The 15,430-nt window shown below is 39.5% G+C and overlaps 1 protein-coding gene across 2 annotated transcripts in view, besides 1 other annotated feature; it reads right to left on the minus strand.

The window, feature by feature from the left end:
- CG46385 (uncharacterized protein) overlaps positions 1 to 15,430 on the minus strand; it is a 45,619-nt gene that overhangs the window by 28,873 nt on the left and 1,316 nt on the right. For both annotated transcript variants that reach the window (NM_001370031.1, NM_136477.4), the window contains exon 2: positions 12,584 to 13,994. In NM_001370031.1, the coding sequence (NP_001356959.1) occupies positions 12,584 to 13,573 (990 nt within the window). In that variant the 5' untranslated portion in view covers positions 13,574 to 13,994. The remainder of the gene's footprint in view (positions 1 to 12,583; positions 13,995 to 15,430) is intronic.
- Positions 13,574 to 13,989: a mobile genetic element.

The following is a 15,430-nucleotide window of genomic DNA, read 5'->3' on the forward strand; positions in this document are numbered from 1 at the left end:
ATGATGAAATGTTATGATAAATTTAACTTAATTGGATATGAATGAGAGGCGTTGTTTCTAAATGTTCTTAAAATCAATCTTATTTTTATAGGCGTTATTTTTATAAAGCTTCTTTACAACACAATAAAGCATTAAGTGGCTTTTCACTTTGGACAACTAAGCAACTGAGGTCTACGATCTTGTTCAAGGGAACCAGCTATCCGTAATCGATCATGTTAGGGAAAAACTCCGTGCCCTGGAAAATAAACTCCATAAGCTGCTTTATCTTATGCCAACATCCGCTCGGATACCAATCCACCCACTTCACCACCGTACGACCACCCACTTTTCGCGTACTCCCTGCATGGAGTGGGTGGTGGGTGAATGTTATCTGATGTTTCCAGTCACCACACAATACTCGTTCGCGAATAATGACAAATCACGCCCGCTTTGCCGCTCTTTTGCGTAAGTTACACGGGCTTGCAGGCCAGGACCATGCCCACACGTTTACGCCCGCCCACGCGTTTGGGAATTACGCATGCTGACGTCACCGTGAATGGCCAAAAAGGAGCGGCGAGGAGCGTTGGGGGTAGTGGAAACGAGACAGTAGAACCTTCTAGCAGACGCCAGAAACTGCGTCATTCATTCATGGATACCCACAATCTTTGTCGTAGGTTGGGCACGCCAGAAAGAGACAGCGACGGCGATAGAAAGAGACACAAACTTGTGGGGGTTGGGGGGTAATTGTGGCAGGCATAGGTGTACCGGGTTTCGTGCATTTCATTCATAAAATTCCATCGAGTAGGAGCGAAAGAGCAAGTCCTTCGATGACCTTCGTCACTGCGCAGGCCTTGAGCGCATTTCGCAGCTTTGAGTGAAAGCTTCAATGCGAATAAGTTGGAAAAAAAGAACCAAGTGACCTTTCCACACTATATGTACATATAGCCCATATAAAAACAACACAACAGAAAAAAAATCAAGCCGGCTTAGCATATGGCCAGAATCGGTATTACATTCGGCCAAACCCTCAAAACATATTGCCATAAACTGACGGATTTATGGCTTAAACTGAGGGGTTTTGGCGGGTGGCTGTGTGCAAATCTCACTCGCGCATTCGATTTGAATTTCAAGGTTGATTCGAAATGTCAAAATTGCAGATGCGACGTCTTCGAATCAAGTTTGCACTTGGCTGCGAATCGAAACGAGTTATCCAATCCAATCGCAAAGAGCATTGGAGCAAAATAATACTAATGATCGGCATTATGACGACGATGATGATGGCGGAGGGGAGAAGCAGGTGGGGTAGTGGGTGGCAAGTGGGCGCTAAGGCAGGCGAAACCTTTTGGATTCCACAGCAAACCCGTATTATAATTTATTGTGTAATGAATGCAGCAAATGCTGGAGCTCGATAAAATGTTCAAGTCGATGGGGGAATACCCAGCAATGCAGAAGATCAGTGAAGATTCTCAATCCATTAATTTTTTTGAATAAAAGACCAATATTTAATGAGAAATTTAAGAAGAGTTAGTTTCTCTATTCTGCCATTTCTTAGACAATTTTTAATGATGTACATTTTTTCTAACGGTAAAGAATTTTACATTTCCATTTCCGACTTTCCATAAAATACTCTTGGTAGAGCGTTTCGTCACGTACTTATCTATCGCTAGGCCTGCAAATATGAATGAAATGGAACTTTAAATCCTGAAGAGCAGTGCAGAGCCCATAGTTGATCGACCCTCTCGCTCGCGTAGGGCAAGAGCAACGGCGAATGAAACGAGACAAGTGAGTGCGAGCGTCTCCCTCCCCCTCAGCACCGCCCCTCCCCCCTACCTCTCTTTAATGCAGTTGGCATGCAAAACAGATGAGCAAATACAATGTACCGTTGCTTTATTGAGAGGCTGCGAATTTAGCAGACAAAATAATTGAAAGGCAAGTTGAAAGCTTTGGGGCGAGGCCCTGTTTTTTTTTTCTTTGGTTTATTGGGATCTCTTTCGTTTCAATACGATTCGATTCGATAGAACGAACGAGAAGCGGTGGAAAACTCCAGTTACTTGCATCTTACTTGATCGCGAGTCGCAAAAATGCAGTTCAACTCAAGAGTTTGGTTTCTGCGTCTTCGGTTTTCGTTTTTCGTTTTTCGAGTGGTTCTGTACGAAAATTCATATACATGCTTATAGGCAAAAGTGAATGTCCACCGAAAAGTCCTTGAAACCTGAAACCGATCTTTCCAGTTTGGCGCACAGAGACACAGTGAACTGTTGCTTTAGCTGGTGCTCTGTGGCGGTAGCTGCAGGTTCTACACTGAGCGAAAATGCAATAAACTCATTAAATATAAATGGGATGGTATTTAAAATGAAGCGTACATTGAATTCCATAATTTGCATGAAATATTAATTTACTATGCGCATCTTTTCGCTCAGTGCACAACTAGCTGTATTGCTACTGCCTGCCGTCACGTCAGTTTTTCAGCTTGAAGCTGCAGACAAGCTCCACTTGGCTCAAAAACTTGGACTGGGTGTCGGTTCTGGGTCTCTGGGCTCTTGGGTTGGGGTTTGGGTTTGAAGTAATCCTTCATTCACCTGATCAGATCTGGAGGGTGGGCACTGGACGGCCACGAAATATTTGGGTTGGCAGTAGGTGTGGTTCTGTTTTGATATAAATCAAAATACAATAACCATTTGGATACGTCGAATGCTGAAAAGCTGATATCAACTATCAACCGATCAGCGTAGTGAGAGGCAGTCAAAGCGGATGTACACACTCAGCAATAACGGATTCTACGGCAAATCAGCGAGTAATAAGGAATACCATCGATTTGTAAGATTTGTAATGTCCTAGGTAAAGCTTAGTGTAGTCATGACCACCACAAGAACTGGAATTCGCAGCAGCTAACCCTTTTGCTCCCTCTTTCTCTTGGCCGCACAATGAGCCATAATGCGATTACATAACCGTTTTGAGCCGAGCAAAACAATTAAGCGGACACAGCTCAGCCATCCAGCGATCGAGTTTATTTGCGAGCGTTGAAGATAAATCAAAAAGCCCCATTGCTTCGCTTTTGACCAAAACCAAGAGCTTAAGGCTGAAAATGAAAATGAAACTGAAGCTGAAGCTGAAACTGAAACTGAACCGAGTTAAGCCAACTGAAGTAAAGTGAACTGAACTCGGCTGATTCGAATAAAGCTGGGGCGCAGCCGTAGCCACCTGCATTGAATTGACATTGAAGGAGGCAGTTGTTGTTAATGTTAATGTTGTTGTTCTTGTTGTTAACTATACTGCTGGGTTGTTTTGCTAAGTTGGCGGTAAGAGACTAAGAGACCAAGAGACCAGGCCAAACCTACCAATGTTTGTTGCTGTTGTTTTAAATGCGTTCATTCCACGCTGCCTTTCATTTCTTGCAATTGGCGTTTTAATTTGCCTGTTTAACCACATCAGCGGAAAGCAACAACAACAACAACAACAACCACCCAGCAGCAGCCCAATGAATATGCATGCAAACAAAATCAGCTTATACAATGCGATTTATATTCATAAGTATTTATATACATATATGTACATTTAAAAGTGAGTGTGCCAGCAGTCCATAACCGACAGGCCGCAATCAAATTGAACCGATTATAGTTTTGAAATGAGTTTAAGCCCCATAAGTGGTGTGCGATTGATTAGAACTTAAAACGCCCAGTGAAGGAAACCGTTTAATTATTACACGAACTAAGCTTACAACAAATGACGTTGCCAATTTGCAGCCTGATTTGTGGGAGTACAGTGAAAAATACTAGCAATTTTGATGCCTAATTTATAATATATTTTTTTTATTTATTCATATTTTTGACAGTCCTGTACTTGGTGGGATTCAGTACTTATATTGTTGATTCATGTTACTTTTTATCATCGAAGCTTTTAAAGTGTTTCTTAAGTCTAGTAAGTACCATGTAAAGTATATAATTACAAGTGTAAAACAACAAATTTTGCTTATATGCATTTTCACATTTCGTAAATAACAACACAATTATGAATGAGGAGAGCCTTTAAATTCCAACCTCAAGCCAATTTAAAATATGTAATTAAGTGGAGCATTAATTACTTTAGCTACACTCAAAACAAAGTAATTGCTATAAGGTCTCTTGTCTGCCGATGTTTTCGAGCACATACCGCTCTCGAGTGTTGAAACACTTCAAAATAACTCGACAAAAAAAAAAACTCGATACAAAGTGTTTGGCTCTTCTTGAATTTTCGTTTTTGTTTTTTCCTATATTTTGCGCATTAGCAGCAGCGAAACGGAGTTGGCAAATGGCCGTAAGCCAAAATATGAAAAAATAAATAACAATAGCTGCGCAAAAATAGATACATACATATGTATGTATATAGATTTGGACATTCCAGCACCTGTTAACTACGGTTTGCGTGAAGTCGCATTGAAAATTCCAAGAAATCATTGGCCACAAATGCAGAAACGGTTTCTTGCACTAGTCTCAAAATAAATATGTACAAACGACCACCATATAGATATGCGATATTAATGAACGACCTTGCCAAAGGCAATCTTCATCTTTTTCAAGCGGAGTCGAAAGCAAAAACAAAAAAAATAAATGACTCTTCGACTTTGGCTATAAAAGAATTAGCGGCTCTAATGTCCGAACCGTAACTGAAAAATTGGCAACGAAATGGGTAAAAAACACTGCGTATTTTTGACCATTTGCCTCCACTGCTTCTTTAATAACAAAAGCGGAACCGTAAACGATTTGGAGCAAAGTGGATTTGGCCGCATAAATAGACTTCTTTGTAGAAGAACAACGTCCGTTTCAACATATCCGCATTCTAAGATACGCTCCACATCGCAAAAACTTCACAATTCGTTAATTAACGTGGGGAGCGGGAAAAACTCAAATGTCCGATTTTGGTAGTTTTCAATGCTAACACTCCACACTCCACACTCCTCTAGTCGAGCAGCACGTGATGTTGACTCACTCGAGATTCGCTGGGAACACAAACTGAATATACACTGAATATTCAATTGTTCACTCACTTCGATTACGATTACGAGCAATTGACAAGCTAGTGTCGGAGCAATTATAAATCAGAATCTGATGTTACATGAATTGCAAATTATTTGGCATCAGATGCCATTACAAATTGAAGTCTGTGGTGATCGCCACAAGTGCTTCCTAAAATAGATCCGCCAGTTTTAAATAATAACTTCTTTAATCGATATAATTATAAGATTCAATTGCGATCTACAGTTGGCTATTGTATTCAACTGCATTTTATTTAGATTAAAGGGGAGGATTACTATGAAAATCTACTTTGATTCCAATAATTTACCAATAAGCTTTATAAGTTAGTTAGTCCAACTGGCTGATCTATCGATTATCGATGGGTGTGGCTACCAATTATATTCTTCTCCGTATTATTAAACTTCTTCAAAAGTACCAAATTCATTGAATTAATAATAGTTTGCGTATTGCACACCAATAAATACAGCATTTGGTTTTAATTGGGACACCTTTAGACCCAAATTCGAAAAATCGTTTCATCATTTCGCAGTACAATTTTGGCAAAACAATTTATTTTTGCCTCGTCATAATTGCGGGAAAATTGGTATCAATAATTTTCTACATTTCGGTCGTTTCTACATTTGTTGATTTATTCCGTTTTTTGGTTTTTTTTTTTTTTTTTTTGTTTTTTGTTTTGCCAAGTCACAGTGAAGCGTAAACAAAAACATTTTACAAAAATCACATCAAATCCGATTCAACCCACTTATTATTGTTTAAAATTTAACCTTACCATACACATATAAATATACATTCGTGTGTGTGTGCGTCTCTTTTCATTATTTTGAACAACAAAAGCGAAGACAGCCCAAAAATGTTCATAATTGCCGGAAGTAACTTGTGTCACGCACAGACAGACAAAAACATCCCAAAAAAAACACACACACAGAAGACAATAGATAATTTATATTTTTTATCAAACAAGAAAAAAAAAGGCAATTGGCAACATTGGAACCTATTTGTAGGCTTTACTTCCAGGAATCGCAATTGCACAACACTTATCAGCCGTAGAAGTTCTTCATTGGCTGCTAACCGATCTCAAAACATTCCATGGAAATCGATTCTACTCGGGATTTCAATGGCCCATCGCCGGATTCACAACCGCTTAACAGAAGCCGATTTAAATGTCAGTAAAGCCGGCTAGGCTATAAGGCGCTAGTCAAGCATAAATGTTAAATGTCTTTTAAATACCAAATAGAGGAGGCCGCAAATGAAAACACACATACCAGTGGAAAACGGCAATGTGGCATCTATAAATTAGCTACCAAATGCTCTGAACCAAAAAATTTGTAATTGTTGAATCGCATTGATGGTTTGCATCCATTATAATTGCATCTGCAAGTTAATTTATAGATTCTTTTTGGGCGAGCAACCAATATTTTGAAGTGTACTACGGGTTTAAAATTAAAAAGACTGTTATTTGTAAACATATGTGTACATATATTTTTACTAGCTACCACTAGAGCCACAACAAATAAGAAAAACAATCATAATTCACAAAAGACAACTGAACAATAAAAACTTATAAACAACGTGCAAATCAAAATAACAAAATAAATTCCAAAAGTTTAAATACGTTTTTAACTAACACTTAAGTACACACTCAACAGCAATCCTTCAAATGGAAGTTTTCGCGTTAAAACACACCATTTTCATTTGCTGTTTTTAAAATATTCCACTGTTTATTTTGACAGCAAATGACACACAAACGAAAAGATATAATCGTTTTCAAACCACCGCGAATGATTGATGGGATCGTAAATGCTTTTTTATGCGAACTAAAAATTTCTGACAATAAATGCATAATACCTTTTGGCAGTGTATCACAATAACAATAACACCGGGCTAAACTGCAACAACCACGGCGGCAAAATGCCGATTGCAAGTCAAACTCAGAGATTAGGCGAAGCTGAAAAAAATTTGAAAGGTGCACGCGAATGCATTGCAAGGCATTTTGTTGCATTTGCAACAAAGGAATGCAAGTGGCAGCGACTAACAAGTAATTTACGTACACAATCGCAACAACATGCATGTATGTACGCGTATGTACATATATCTGGCGTTTACTTTATCCACAAAAACCTACAGATGCATAGGAAACCCTAGCGGTCGGTTTTGTATCTTTGAGATTCGAAAACTTGAAAAAGAAAGCAAAAGCGCTGCGCCGAACCAACAGATACCCTTTGACCAAATATAGTGACCAGGCAGCGATTACTTATGCAAGTAAGTATCTTACTTTCATACATATACGTATCTAAAACTTACAAGCTTAAATCCAATGAAAATATAGATATTTGATTAGCAAACTTCCAGTCAAAACAACTATACCCACGAAATGGAAAGCGATAACAATAGCAATAGCTTCTGTTGAGCACAAAGTAAGCAAACAGCAGTCAGTTATTGTTTTTCGACACATTGCTCAAACATTTGTATATATTTATGTACATATGTATGTACACAAGCAGAATGTTACGACATCGAATGAGTTTCTAACGATCGACTGGACGGATGGACATCCCTGTGGGTTCAACCAACTTTCGGTCAAATCAAGTGCACTCACTACTGCACCGCTTGTTCCAGAGATTCATTGATGATCGCTGCGCTGACAGGCGATGTCTACTTTTTTGTGCCATGGTTATCAGTTCAAAACTCTGGGCCCAAACATTGTAGTGCGATTTGCGTTTACGATTCGCTTTTGGTCGAGTGGCATCAGGAATCAATGCAATGCAATGCAATCTTGGATCTGTTGGAGTGCGCCTTAAAAATAAACACAATTTCGTTGATTGCAATGCCAGAGTGGTGGTATCGCCGCTGCCTTATCAACATCGATTGAACCTGCATTTTCAGCGTTTCTCTCTCTCCCACTTGGCTTTTCTTCTCGCTTTCTTATCGCGACATTCAGCAGGCAGCAGGCAAGAGGCAACAAAATATAAATACAAATATAGACACATTGTCGTAGAAATATGGGAATGCATTCGCCACTCGAGTGGCAACCGCAAACATTTCGAGCTCCTCCGCATTTCTTTACTTCTTATCGCCGTGCTGACCACTTTGGATGGCTTTGTTTTTACTTTTACTCCACAGCCTGTTATTATGCTGCCACACACACACGCACACTAACACACTAACACACACACCCAAGTTGCCCATAGATATGCTGTGATGTCAGGTTGGGGGGTCATCGCCATCCCAACAGACTTTGCCTCTGCCGGCGTCGATTGCCGTCGCCTCTGATTTCGCAGGCGCCAGCCATTATTCCCGTAGCATTATCGGGTGTCTCCCTAATTACAGGGTCCATTGTCTTCCCTAATTAGCGACGGGCGGAGTGGGAGGAGAAGTGGGTCCACCTTGCGTCGTTAGTACTGTACGCTTAAGTACTAGACCGCGCAGTATTAAACACAACTTTAGGCTATATAGTATAGTATCCACATCGGATACTAAATGTATAATGTCTAGTATAAGAAGTACCTGATTTTATAATAACAAGTTTCTTAAGAGCACTCTAAATGCCTTTTTAAACTGCAACTTTAGGTGGTATGTACATATGTATAGTTGGTATATATAACCACATCTTATATATACATGTACTCACAAAGGAATAAATGCCGTTAGAAATTCACATATGATATGAAACATTACAAATTGAATCCTTTGCTTAAAAGATAAATTTCTTATGAGCACTTTAAATGCCATTTTAAATTACAATTAAATTTTAAATTGGGTTATATTCAACCAATTACATATCCAATAGGTAAGATTAAGTGAACTTCTTGGACAATGCGTATTGTATTTAGGACAGTTTCAATAATTTTATTTGTTTATTTTACAGCCTTTTTAATTATGTAATTAAAAAACATGAAATACCTGTCTTAAAGAACGAGTCTACACGCATTCTACTTTCATGATGTGAGCATTACAATCGAAAACGCAGTTTATATTGCCTATTTTCAGGCTGGGCTCAAATGCGAGTACGCCTCGTACTTAATATTCAACATCTTCATGGCCAAGATGAAACTGAATGGCTATGGGTAGGTACTTTGGCCCGCGGGTCCGGAGTGATAAATCTCAAAATTTGAATTATCATGAAACTTTCTAGCCACGTTTATGCCCCTTTCCCCTTTCCTTTGTGGCCGAGGCAATTGAATTTATTATATTTTGCACGCTTTCTGGCAGCCGCGATAAGCGTGTGGAATCTCAAGCACCACACGTGATTGACAATTCGAGTGATTTTTCTTTCATTTTTAATTTGTTCTGCCAGTGATTTCCATAATCAAAGGAATCGCGCGCACACTACTGCACTTTTTTTGGCTTTTGCTTTTTTGTTTAACTTTTGATCGCTAATCGACGGCTTTTTGCCAACAAAATCATATTTATAAATGATTTTTACTACGCAGTTGAGTTGGTGGAAGCCAACTGAAGCAAAAGTTGGCCACACACAGCTGCGGCAATTCGCGAAAACAATATGCAATTTGTAGCTTAATATTTACTGGCTCAAATAAATAATAATAGAAAAGTGTATGATAATTAAGAAAAATATAAAAAGCTTTGCACGCCACAGATACTCCGATATATATATAAATACATGCATATATATCTGCTGATAAGCACAGAAATATACCCACTTTTTAAATATATTTACCCATTTGAAAATGTGAATCGTCGTAAAAAAAAAATCGACTGCCCGAGGTGGAGTTATATCAGTTGCCTTCGCGCCAATAGAAAGTTCGTAACTCAGACTGTTCTTTGTAAACACTTCCACCTGTCCATATAGCACACTCGCATTCACAAACAGAATCAAGTGAGGCTTGACGTAAGCAGAAGAGTTGATATATATTTCAATACGAGTATATATACATATATCAATATGTATGTGCAAACCCATATGCTTGCACAATCACCCTGCCTGATAAGCTTCAGAATATTTGCAAATCTCTGTCGAGATTCGAATCTGAGTGGAAATCCCCGCGTGATGAGGAGTCCAATCCAGTTCTACATATGCGTTTCGAAACTGTAAGGCGAACTGCAGATTTGCCTTACAACAAATGTTCGCAACGAACACTTAAACCAGTTGTAAAACATTTCGAGTTAAAATGCATTCATTTCATATTTATAGGAAACCACCGACCAGATCATCATAAATATTTATACAATAGTTCCTAACTAACTGAATGATCTGTCACGATCGTTTAATCGCAACATTTGGTTGCCCACGTCCTGGGATTATTATTTAATATCCACTCTATATAGAAAAAACATCTGTTTGGGATCATAAATAAGTGATAAGTGAATAATCGAGTGCTATACGTACATATATTGAGAGGGCTTAAGACAGGATATAGGATGTATGTTACGATTATTACAAAATAACAGCTAATAACTTTAGGAACTTTGTTTTCTAATCTAAAAAACTAAATTATTATTCTCCTTTCTATAAAACCTTTTTTTTCCTACATATAAAGACCGATAACCAAAATGAATGACTTCCGAGGGCCCATAGTAAATGGAAATAGGTATTGTAGAATTAAGTTAGTGGATGTCTATTAGGTATTAAAATGTTTATTTAACTTTCTAAAGACGTTCCTCCTGCTTAGATTGCACATCTGACAAACGAAGCTTTTTCTGTATGACAACTTTTGCACTTATCTTATCAACTGGCTCGCTTCCGTTGTCCAAGTGGTGGCCACGTGTGAAGAGATTTGTTTCCAAGCCAAAACAATTTCACCAGTCAGTGGAACAATCTGCCCCACTGTGCCACAAACAAATTCACGTGGGTCGCGTATGTGTATGTACGCGTATGCAACTTTGCTTGTGTGTGTGTGTGTGTGTGTCTGCGCCCAAAGAGTAAACATCAACAAGCGGCGAGAGATCTAATTCTAATGATTCATTAGAAAATGTATGTTCGGATTGTTTTTCTCAAATATTCAATGTTTTCGTCTAGTTTACAGTTACCGTTTGAAGGCCAGCAAAGGCAATGCTAAGGCTAAGCAAATTGTTGAATCAGTTGGTAAGGTAAGGCGGTAAGGCAAAACGAAGGCAATTCGGCCAAAAATGCCGGTAATTGGTGAAATTTATGACAGTTTTAGGCGCTTAGGGTCTAGTAAATGAGTCCCTTTGTCTGCGCCAAGCTTTCTAAATCATCCCATTTCATTGGCAATGCTTAGCAAAACACAAACAAGTTTCACTTTTCGCATAAGTTTGTCTTTTTTCCTGAATTTAGGAGGTTCGTTTAGAACTAGTTTTGGTAACTAGCTAAGTGCCGCGACACATGCTAATCAAACCACTTTCGGCTGATATTTTTCCACAATAAAATCGAACTCAAAAGTCAGAGACGTCAGCGGGAAATTTGCATAAAATACCTGAGTCGCGAGTTCGAGATTCGAACTTCTGGCAGAGATTTGGTTACCATATTAGGGGGGATGTCTTGAGTTGTTGGGCCAGAATATACATATATACATACATACATAAGCGGACAGCGATTAAGAGTGACGGAGATTCAAGGCGAGACATCGGTATTTCCGTATATTAGCATCGCATTCGCCTCTCTCGATTGCACAAAATCGCTGCCGACAAAATGCCGCTGTCGGCCAGGGCGTATACGTAATATTCTGCCAAGTGCATAACCGTAAATAGCAAACAAAAAGAATATACTACTCGTACAAAGGGAGGAGATAACAAACTGCAAAACAATTGCAAAAAATAAAAAAAAGCCCACAAATCAGGGTGAGAAGTCTTAGATTGTTCGCCTCAAGTTGTGCAGTATAGTTTGGGCTCCATTTCGCAACTCCCGAAATGAAATCAGCTTATCAAAAATATATGGATGACTAAGCACTTGCCTTGCTGCCTCTTTTCCCTTATCAAAGTTCTTGTTTGTGTGCCATTAATTATGGCTGCTTCCTTCGGTAGCCGCTAGAAGCTGATTAGAGCGCAAACTTCTCGAAAGGTGTCAACAGTTCACGTATGGAAAGTTACGAAAGTTTGGGGGCCATTATTAGTTTTAAGTCTATCCATTCCATCAATATGTACTCCCAAGCATCTCTAATGCCTAATGGTGACCGTCTAGCCGAACTATAAATGCAATGCGCATTACCTTATCAAAATCATACCATTTGCACTTGAAAATCACAACTAAGTTCGAAGATATTCTATAAATAACTACATTTTATCATATTTCAATGTGCATTTTTCTGTGGTATTTCCTGTTCTAAACCCATAATTGAGTACTTTCGTTTTCAGAATATATTGTGATATAAATCAATAAATTTTCCAAGAAATGCGGTGATTTCTTTCCACGTTTTTCCCCGAGTCAAAGGTTCTGTCGTTTTTTTTTTTTTTGGGCTTAAGCTAAGATCTACTATTCAAGTTCACCACCTAGCCTGCAGGTTTTCAAACTCTATATTCTAAAGATAGCAGATAGCAGATACACTAAAGTCAAACTGCCAACTGTGCCAATAAATAAGTTCGTCAACGCAAATAAACAGCACACACCCCGCCCATCGAATAATAAATAACTTAAACTTACTTCTAGACAATATCTGTGCTAACCGTTCTGGACTCACCTGCATTATGGGATACGCGAGACGTCCTTTGCCGAGCCGCTCTATGATCGTCAGCTTGGTGGTGCTGGCCATGACTCCGGCGATGTTGGAGGAGGACAGGACCGGACGCGGCGGTGGGACGATGGGCACAAAGTCACGATTCCTTTCGGCGAAGCTGCGATCGAACGAGTTGCGTCGGTCGCTGTGGGAGCGTCTATAGGCCACGTGGTTGCCATTACCACCGCCAGCGGTATTGGGCGCCCGACCCGCTTGATGGCCATTTTGTGAGCTGTTGTACTGGGATACGCCCATGTAGGACTTGGACTTGCGATACTGCTTGGCGGAGTAGACAACCGGCTCCGGGTAATGGAGATCGCTGTGATTGCTGGCGGTCTCCGATCCGGAACTGGTTGACGACGACGAAAAGGAGGAGGCAGAAGCGGAAGAGCTGGATGCGGATGCGGGGACTGTGGATGCGGTTACGGCGGTGGTCAGGCCGGAGATCATCGATGGCTTGGAGCATTTGGCACAGGGCACGGCCAAGGCGGCTGTCAGCAGTTCAGCGGGATTAATTTTTCCCACTCCACTGTCCAATGTTGCCAATGTGTCCGAGATGTTGCTGCTGTTGCTGCTCATGTTGCTGCTGCTCTTGCTGCTCATGTTGCTGCTGTTGCTGTTTATGTCGATGCTGTTCCTGAAGCTGTTGCTTCTGTAGTTGCTGCTGTCGCGTGGCAGCGACTGTAGGAATATCTGTTGGCGTTGCGGCTTCGCTTTCTTGCCGCTGCGCTGCGACTGCTGCTGATTTCCTTTGCCTGCATTCTTTTTGTTGTTGCCGCTGTTGTTATTGCTGTTAGGCTTTGTGGATTGGCCCTTGTTTGTTTTGTTGTTGTTGTAGTTGTTGTTGTTGCTAAGTTTGCTGCTGTTTTCAATGTTGCTGCTATTCTTGCCCGCCGCCGGCAACATTGCCTCTTGCTGCCTCTCCTTGTCCTTGTCCGCCTTCTTGTTTACCATTTTTGGATTGCCCCTGTTAACTGTTATCCGTGCTGCGCTTCTACAGTTCCGTTAGTTCTCTGCGTTCTACGTTCCGTGCGCAATTGGCTTTTGGATCGTGCTTGCGCTTGTGTTTTGTTGTTGTCGCTCTTGTCTCCGCTTATCTGGCCCTCTCACTCGCGCTCGCGCATTCGCTCTCGTTTTCGTTGAGCTTTTTTTGTGTTTTTAGTTTGTGGTGCCACGTTTTGTTGTTGGCGCGCTGCGATATTATATTTTGTATATTTCGCTTACGTTCTTTTTATTTTTATATTAAATGAGCTTTTGTTGTACACCTTTTGAAATGTTTTTAATCACGAAATTCACGAATGTTGTTTCTCACTTGCTAACACTTTTTTTTAACTGCGTCTTTTCGGCGAAATTGCTGTTCTTCGTTTTGCTACCCCTTTTGGTTTGGATGACATTTACCGCAAGATAAGCAAGTGAGAGAGGGAGAGAGCGGCAGCGATCACCATGTAAAGAGAGAAAAGAGAAAGGGGAAGAAACAAAATTAGTTATTGGTTATTTGCTTTCTCGAACAATTGTTTTCGCCATTCCGTTCGAGACTTTGCTTATTTGTACTAAATGCATTTGATTTATTTTAATGAAGCCAAAATCACTTATGAAAGCGTATTCCTCACATGTGCCCATCCACCCCTTTTTTTTGTGAGTCTTTATCACACATTTTGTTTTTGATTAACTGCTGTGGGTTCCTAAAGGAGCTAAAAGTATAAAAGTCTCCACCATTTTCAAACGCGCAATTCGTATTACTTATTTCTTGCGTTCATTCGAAAAAGCAAAAACAAAAAGCCGAAAAATAGCGCATAATATATAAAAACATGTACATACATACGTACATATGTATGTACATATGCCGTTGTGCCATGTTTGTTGGTATGTAAATGCTTGCCATTTGGTTCTCCCTCTTTTGATCCCTCCATCTCATTCTATCCCCCAGACCGATGATGTAAGTTTTCGTATCGGAATGCTTTATTTTTTCCCCTTGCTCTTCCTTTCGACACCGAGTCGCCGAGTAAATGTGTGATGATTGCTAAACTGACCACAAGATCAATAACTTTGACTCCCCATAAACTGCTAAGATTGCTCATTAAACTCTTTAAAAGTGCGCGAAATCCGTCTAAATATTTTATACTCTTTAAATCGCCTTAAGTTCAAAATTCGCTAGCATCTACTGAAGTTTATCAGTAGCAATAGGATATGGATATATGTAAGTATGTAAATTGTATGTACAAATGGGTCAGAACCAATCCAATGAATTTATGAGAATAGTTACGATACCCTCTGTAAGGGTATAGAAATAAAACAGTTCTCGGGCTACTCTTATTGTTATTTACCAGACTTTATGACTCAATCGCAATGAGAGAAATTCAAACTGATCTCTTTCAAATCAGTTAAGTGCTTTTCCAGAATTATCGAACACTAACCGTTCTTGAACCCAAAAGTGATGGATGAACGTAAGAACGACGATAATTATTCTTGTCTAACGAGCTAACATATTAGTTTTTGTGTCAAATAAATACTAATAACAACATTTGGGGTTCCCACGTGCGTTAAATTGCATTGTTATTGAACTTTTGCCCACAGCAAGTGTTCTACGAAGTTTATTTATTCAAGAGAGTACAAACGTTTTATATTTAAATGTAAGAAAAAGATTGATTAAATTGTTTATTTTAAGAACAACAAAAATGCACCAAATATACAAATTGATGTTTCATCTTTAAATGCAAAATTTTGGTTTCGAATTCTAGTTTTAAGTTATTTTTTTTGCATTAAGTATGTATGTACATATGTACTCAAAATATGTACTGCAATGAAAATATA

This window comes from Drosophila melanogaster, chromosome 2R, assembly GCF_000001215.4.
Source record: "Drosophila melanogaster chromosome 2R".
Classification (NCBI taxonomy): Eukaryota; Metazoa; Arthropoda; class Insecta; order Diptera; family Drosophilidae; genus Drosophila; species Drosophila melanogaster.